At 44.8% G+C, this 8,083-nt stretch overlaps 1 protein-coding gene across 1 annotated transcript in view; it reads right to left on the bottom strand.

The window, feature by feature from the left end:
* Atp6v0e1 (ATPase H+ transporting V0 subunit e1) overlaps nucleotides 1-8,083 on the bottom strand; it is a 24,142-nt gene that overhangs the window by 12,855 nt on the left and 3,204 nt on the right. Inside the window, exon 2 of the mRNA XM_005349017.2 lies at nucleotides 4,190-4,237. Coding sequence (XP_005349074.1) covers nucleotides 4,190-4,237 — 48 coding nt within the window. The remainder of the gene's footprint in view (nucleotides 1-4,189; nucleotides 4,238-8,083) is intronic.

Below are 8,083 nucleotides of genomic sequence, written 5' to 3'. Positions count from 1 at the left end.
TAAAGGCGTGCGCCACCACCGCCCGGCTGGAACTAGCTCTTGTAGACCAGGCTGGTCTCGAACTCACAGAGATCCGCCTGCCTCTAAGTGCTGGAATTAAAGGCGTGCACCACCACCGCCGCCCGGCCACAATTAAATTTTTTTAAATTAAAAAAGTGGAGTTAATATGGTCTTAAGAAAAATTAAAAATCACTAACATTCAGTTAATTTTAAAAAAAGACATGACAGGAAAAGAAAAGAATAAAAATCTGATGAGATAATCAAAACAATAAAATAGCCTAAAGTTAGCATGTTAGTAATTACATTTAAGTTTATATATTTAAAAGACAAAGACTGCTGGTTACAGAAAGCCACATGTCTGCAATGCTAATACTTGGAGGCTGAAGCTGTTAGTTCAACTTGTCTTAACAAACCAAAACTAAATTAAACTAAAAGGCAAAACTCTCAGCACTGACTAGGTCTACAAAGAGCTTCAGGCCAGTCAGGCTACATAACGAGACCCTGTCTCTAAAGGAAAAGGAAAAAGGTGGGTGGGTGGGGGACACAATAACTCAATGACAGATGAGACAGTCAGCAAAGAAACTCATACACCTATAGCAAAACTATTTCGAATAAAAAAGCTGAAACTATTGAATGAGGCAAAGAAGTTCTGAAAACTTTGTAAAGCACAGGGTGGAGGCACACGCCTGTAACCCTAGCACTCTGAAGACAGGGGCAGGAGGAGCAGGAGCTCATAGCCTGCCCGCGCTATCCACCAAGACCCTCTCAAAACAGACACAGCGAGGAAAAGGCACAAGTGTTGGGAGTGGAGCTGAGCAGTGGAGGGGGCAAGACTCTGGATTGAGTCCCTAGCACTAAATAAGAAAAGAAAAATGAAGCCTGGGCAGCAGTGACTGCCTGTCTTCATTGGGAAAACATGGCCAGCCCTGACCTCAGTGCCAGCAGCCTAGGACAGCAACAGTGCCTAAATGTGCCCAACCCTGACACTGCCCAGACCTGTGGAGTCTGCAGATCCAAGGCTGCCCAGCAGTCCCAGAGGACATAATTTCAATGAGTCTCCTACCTTTGCTTACGCCAATTTTTCCAGAAATCCAAACTTCCCAGGCTCATCCATTACAACCCAAACCCCATTCCTTGGTATTTTCCACTGCTTCCGGGTGACGCTGGCTCCTCCCCATTCCTCCAAGCTCCCTCAAGCAGAAAGCAGACCTCTCTTGGGCAATGAGGGCAGAGACATCTTTCCCTCCCCTGCTATTGTCAGACAGTTCCCCTCTATCTGTGCAAAGGGACTTCTCTAGAGAGCATGCAGTTAGTTTTTTACCTATTAACCTTTCAGCTTTCCCAGTCCAATCTCCTGTTGCCAGGGCTGCTTGAAGTAGCCCTTCTCTGCCACATTTTCATCTAAACGGTAATCCCACCTCACCTATGTAGGTCCTGTTCCAAGACATCCAGTAGACCTGGATGGCAGATACCCAACGTTAACCACACAGCTTCCTATGCATACACATCTGTGGGAACAGTGAAGACGTACATCACGTACACAAAGAGATCAGCAGAACAGAACACATCACAATAAAAGTTATGTGATCTCTCTCAGAAGAATCAAGGCAAATACCAATACTTGTGAACTGTGGTTGATCTTGAATGACTGGCAAGGCAGAAATGTCCTGGACAGAAAAATATTTGTCTATCGGCGCCCTTGGTTTTTACCCAAGGATGCCAAGAGGCATGCCAAGAGGGCACCTCCTCAAGAGCACGCCCACCAATTACAAAGTGCAGTGCTTATGCGGCTCATTACCCTCCCCCCCCCCACACTATAAGATAAACAAGACAATCAGGGGAGAAAATGCAATAGGCTACTTGGTTAAAGGTGTCAGTTTTGGAGCACGGTAGCCATATTGTGGTTAGGTCTGTAATGGTCATTATCTCTAAGACACAGGATGAACTAAATTTGCCTCAAAATAATCCGGGGGAGAGGAGAGCATGAGGGGGAGACAAGCTTGTCTATGAGGCAGCAATTTTTACAGATGGGGAAATTAGAGAGAGAATACAAAGGTTTAGAAAGTCAAAATTAGGCTGGGCATGGCTTTTGATCACAATGCTTGGAAAGTAGAGGCAGGTGAGTCTCTGTGAGTCGAGGCTAGCCTGGTCTACATGGTAAATTCCGAGCCAGACAGGGCTACAGGGAGAACCTATCTCCAATAAACTTGATGGTAACATATGCCCCTCACACATCAGCTAAGACTCGGAAAATGAGACAAAGCTCTGTGAGAAGAGAATGACTGGTTCTACACTCTGGCTGGACATGGTGGCTCAGGCCTGAAATCTGAGTTTGGGAATACCCTAGTGTCACCTCTGTTGCTATGAAGACACCCTGACAACAAGCAGCACATAGGAGAAAGGGTTCATATTAGCTCACAATTCCAGGCTGAAGTCTATCATAGCAGGAAGTCATGGCATTGAGAACTGAAGGCAGCTGGAATGGCCCAACAGTCAGGAGCAGAACAAGTGACTGTGTGCTTCCTATTTGGCTCACTTTCTCCACTCCCATCTAGTCCAGAGCCCAAGCCCAAGCTCTGTGTGTGCAGCCTGCATTTAGGGTGGGTCTCCCCACCTTAACGAACCCAACTAAAGACATTTCCCACAGGCATGCCCGCTGGCCAATCCAATCCAAACTATTCCTCACTGAAACTCTAGATTATGTCAAGTTAACAGAACAGAGAGGCCAAGGCAGGAGGATTGCTGTGAATGCGAGGACAGCCTGGGTTACATAGTAAGCTCCAGACTACCTAGGCAAGCCAGCCCGGGACTCCCTAAGGGGTAACTTTCTGGTATGTGCCCTGTTTTAGCTGTTTAATAGCGAAGAAATCAGACGCCCTTCATGCACTTTGTGGTGGTTATTTGCTCCAAGAGTTGATTGAAACTCAGTTTTGTTGTTTCCCTTTGCAATCTGGTTTGTTCCATATCATTCAACAAAGGGGAGAGAACAGTGTGGACAACTTTGGGAAACATCTTTAAAACAGTTCAATGCTGTTCTGCCGTTTCTGCATTCGCAATGACTGAGGAACAGCAGTCCAGATGGGTTGAGGGAAAAAGTTAGCCTACATATGCCAAGTCAGCTTCCCTTCAATAGTTTATACAGTCCATCCAGATGGATGCAACTCTGATACAGTTTATGATTTTTACAAAAACTATCCTTAGTCTACCTGATTATAGTTCCAGTTTCACTTCATAAAAATCTTAAGAAGGAATGATTGGCGATGCCCATGCCTTTAATCCCAGCACTTGGTGAGCAGAGGCAACTGGATCTCTGTGAGTTTGAGGCCAGCCTGGTTTACAAGAGCTAGTTCCAGGACAGCAAAGACTATATAGAGAAAACCTGTCTTGAAAAGTCACGACAACCAAAAGAAAACAAACATAAAAAGAGAACTTGCAGGGGCTGGAGAGATGGCTCAGTGGTTAAGAGCACTGGCTGCTCTTCCAGAGGTTCTGAGTTCAATTCCCAGCAACCACATGGTGGCTCACAACCATCTGTAATGAGATTTGGTGCCCTCTTCTGGCGTGCGGGCATACATGGAGCCAGAATGTTGTATACATAATAAATAAATAAATCTTTAAAAAAAAGAGAGAGAGAAAGAGAGAGAACTTGCTGCTCTTCTATAGGACCCAGGTTGGATTCCCAGCACCCACACAGTGGCTTAAAGACACCTGGAGCCCTGTGGATCCTGAGGATCTGAAGCCCTTTTCTGGCCTCTGTGGGCACTGGGCTCACATGGTGCAGACACAAGCAGGCAAGCACCCACATGTGTAAAATAAATGACAATAATAAGAGATAACTTTCACTTAAAAAAGACATTACACTCAAGTGAAATATATAAGTGAAATGAGTAGATTTAAATAAATATGTCACAATAGTAAGATATAAAATAGTACAATTATAAGTTCCAGATAATTATAAGCTTAACATTTGCAGCAATTAAATTACATTTGTATTCCTATCTGCCAGCTCTTACTTAACACACTGAGCACTTAAAATGTGAAATTCTGAACATATTCAATCTGAGGACACTATTTGTAGATATTAAGCAGATACAAGTGCCAATGACCCATAATGTGTCAATTAACACATTATAAATACCAAGAATAACTGTTTTTAAGACAAATTATGTATAAGAAACAAGATACTTACAAGAGATAGCAGCAAACTGAACAGGTCACCAACATGGTGATAATAACTCTAAAAAAGAAGAAAAAAGCCACTATTAGACATCAGTGAACATGCAGACTTTGCAGAATGGTTTAATCCCAGCACTTCCCTTCCCACTATCCTGGACTGCAGGAGTGTGCGCCAAGACAATAGACCTGCACTCATCCAACATATTGCAGTGTGCACTGAGTAGTTTAAGTACAAAATCAAACATCTGTCTTTAAAGGAACGTACTGGTGCCACAATTTGATTCGAAACTGAGACGTCTCTACTGACAATTCATTTTGACAGAACTACTGTATTTGGCAGTGTTCCTGGCAATGAATTAACCCTGCTAAACCTATGCTCACTAGAAGGAGCCCTCCCCATCTCTGCTTATTTATGAAAAGTTAAAGCTGGGTCTCCAACCAGCAGAATTTCAGCATCTCTAAAACAGAACTCATGCTTAGCACATCTTGCTCTTACAGAGGACCTGAGTTCAGTCCCCAGTGCTCACAACTGCCCTTAACTACAGCTGTAGGGGCTCTGATGCCTCTGGCTTCTATGGGTACCCACAAACATGTGCACACAACATACACCCACATACAATTTAAAAATAAAACAAATATTTAAAAATATTAATTTAAAAACAGTAACACCAGAATTCATTATCCTCTCTCTAAGCACTCCCCTTCTGAATCTTAGTCCCCAAGGCTGGGGAGTGGCTCAGTGGTAGAGCAAGAATGAGGAATGCCGTGGGTTCAATCCACACACAGCACCCACCAGCACTGCCATTTCCCCTAATCTATTTTTAACTTTGTCTATTTTAACTGCTCACACTTCCTCTGCATACCCACCCATGCTGTGGATTTGTCCTTTAAAACATCTCCCCTCTTGGGTGGACTTTAAAAAAAAAAAAGTATTTATTTATTTATTCTGTTTAGTGTTCTACCTGCATGCATGCCTACACACCAGAAGAGGGCACCAGATTTCATTACAGATGGTTGTGAGCCACTATGTAGTTGCTGGGAATTGAACTCAGGACCTCTAGAAGAGCAGCCTGTGCTCTTAACCTCTGAGCCATCTCTCTGGCCTTTCAGTGGGTTTCTTTTATTCCATCCACTTGCCAATAACAAAATCCACTGGTTTGGTTTGGCTAACTTGTTTCTGGCAGATTCAGAACTTTCAGAAATATCCTTTCACTGCACTCTTCAGTGAAGCCTATTTCCCACAGGGCGATTGCCACACCCCCAGAACAAACAGGACAAAGGCCAGAAGGCCAGCTTATCTTTGCTAATCTTTTACAAGTTCTGTGCATAATTTCCTGTGGATAATCTATTGATACATTCCTTCATTCCAAATTCTACCTGAGTGCCCAGGGTGTATCAGGTTCTAGAGAAGTCACAAGCAATGAATAAAGTTGATTGAAGATGTCTACGCTGGTAGCTGGAGAGACAGCTCAGAGGTTAAGAGTATTAGTTGCTCTTCCAGGACCTAGATTTGGTTCCTGGCACTTACATAGTCGTTAACTGTCTGTAACTCTAGTTCTAAGAGAACTGATGCCCTCTTCTGGCATCTCTTGGAACTACATGCATGTGTTGCAAAGACAAAACATCCATACACGGGCAATAAAAGAAATAATAAATGTTTTAAAAAAAAAAGGTCTATCCTGCCCTTCCCTGAGAATTTTACAGGCTGGAGGAGAGCAGACAACACATAAGTTGAACAACAGACAGACAATAATCTATCATTAGTATGTTGTGGGATCAGCAAGTGCTGACCTGAGAAAATAGTGCAGGGAAGGAAGACGGATGTGCAGGGAAGGAAGACGGATGTGCAGGGAAGGAAGACGGATGTGCAGGGAAGGAAGACGGATGTGCAAGGGTGAGAAGGCCTTGGCGAGTGATGGAGCATGACTGCAGATTTGGGCGAGTGAGGGTTTCCAGCGGTGAGACAGTAAACTCAGGCATGAGCTGAGTGGGGACGTGGAGGTTCAGGGGAAGGAGGTCAAGACAGACCAGCAAGGCCAGTTTGGGAGGCAGGAGAGGTTTATCCCAGAGCCTGCGCAAGGCCTCTGCCTAAAACGTTATCAGATGGGATCTGAAGGAAACTGACAAAATCTGGTGTGACTTCTCCCATGATCTCTCATCTGGGTTGAACCAGGCTGGGGAAAGAGAGGCAGAGTGAAAAGGCAGACTGAGCAGGAGTGTGCGTGGTGCCAGGAGCTTCAGAGGAGTGGAGAAGGCTTGGAGCAGTGTGGGTAACAAGTGTTGGTCAGATCTGAGTGTGGTACGGCGGAGTGCATGCAAGTGCAAATGCTCACGGAGGCAGAGTTTGGACCTCCTGAAGATGGCGCTGTAGGAGGTTAGGAACTGCCTGGGTGAGTCCTGGGAACCAAACTCTTAGCTACTGAGCCATCTCTCCAGCACCTCTAAACACATTTTAAAGACAAAAAGGTGACAGTTGTACAATGAAGCGAGGGCCTAGGGAGCCACGTGTAATCTGAGCCCTTCATTCAACTGGCTGTAGTAGTGCACACCTGTAATCCTAGCACTTGGATAGCCAAGGCAGCAGGATGGCAAGTTTGAGGTCAGCCTAGGCTACATAAAGATGGCCAGACAGAAGGCCAGCCTTCTACCTCTTCAGCCCTTTACTCCCGAAGGCAGGCAGGTGCCTTCACCGCCACCCCACTCTACCCCCACCACATGTGGATGAGTGTCAGCTCCAAGTTTCTGCTCATCTTCTCCTGTTCCTGAGCCTTAGAATTTCCTGTCTTCTCTCTTCCCCCAAAGACAGCTCAGAGAACAGAAGCAGCTGAGGAGCCTCTGTACCACATACCGAACATGAGCTGCCACAGAACGCTCCCCTTCAAATAGCTGCATGCAATCATGCAGGAGTGGAGTCATAAGCTGCAATTTATTTTCAAATGTCTCAGTAGAATTTTATACATCTATATACATACGTTCACATGCATTCATAAAGCAAACATGTATAAATCCATTATGGCATACAGCCTTGGCATGTAGCCGTTTGTTTGTTTGTTTGTTTTTGGTTTTTGAGACAGGGTTTCTCAAAACCTGTGTTGCTTTGGAGCCTGTCCGGGGAAATAGTTCTTGTAGACTAGGCTGTCCTTGAACTCACAGAGATCCAACTGCCTCTGCCTCCCAAGAGCTGGGATTAAAGGCGTAAGCCACTGCTGCCCTGCTAAATTTAATTTTTTTAAAAAAGGCTACATGTCAGCCTTTCTCAAAAATAAAAAAAACTTTATATTTTTAATTTTGTGTGTGTGTGTATATGTATGTGTGTGTGCACGTGCCCACAGACACCAGAAGACCAAGTTGATTCCCTAGAGCTGGAGTAACAGTTTTTTGGGTTTTTATTTGTTTTTGTTTTGTTTTAGTTTTTTGAGACTGGGTTTCTCTGTGTAGTTCTAGCTGTCCTGAAACTAGCGCTGTAGAACAGGCTGGCCTCAAACTCACAGAGATCTGCCTGCCTCTGCCTCCTGAGTGATGGGATTTAAAGCGTGCACTATCACCACTGGGCTTTCCTGGTAGCTTTGAGCCACCTCACATGGGTGCTGGAAATTGAACTCAGGTCCTCTAGAAGAGCACTAAATGCTCTTAACATGTCATGGTATACCGGAAGAAACCAGAGACCAATTTGTGGGGTTGTCAGCTATGACAGCAAACATTTTTACCCACTGAGGCCACCAGCCAGACCTTGATATGTGACCTGATATATTCTGCATGCTCCAAAGTGTTAATGAAACAAACTGGAGTGGACATAACCTCTGGTACACTACCCCTGTGCACTCCTCCACATCTGGAGTGGACATAACCCCTGGTGCACTACCCCTGTGCGCTCCTCCACATCTGGAGTGGACATAACCCCTGGTGC

The sequence above is a fragment of the Microtus ochrogaster genome, chromosome 7, assembly GCF_000317375.1.
Source record: "Microtus ochrogaster isolate Prairie Vole_2 chromosome 7, MicOch1.0, whole genome shotgun sequence".
NCBI lineage: Eukaryota > Metazoa > Chordata > Mammalia > Rodentia > Cricetidae > Microtus > Microtus ochrogaster.
The sequence above is the reverse complement of the archived record's forward strand: the minus strand, read 5'-3'. Positions and strand labels throughout refer to the sequence as shown.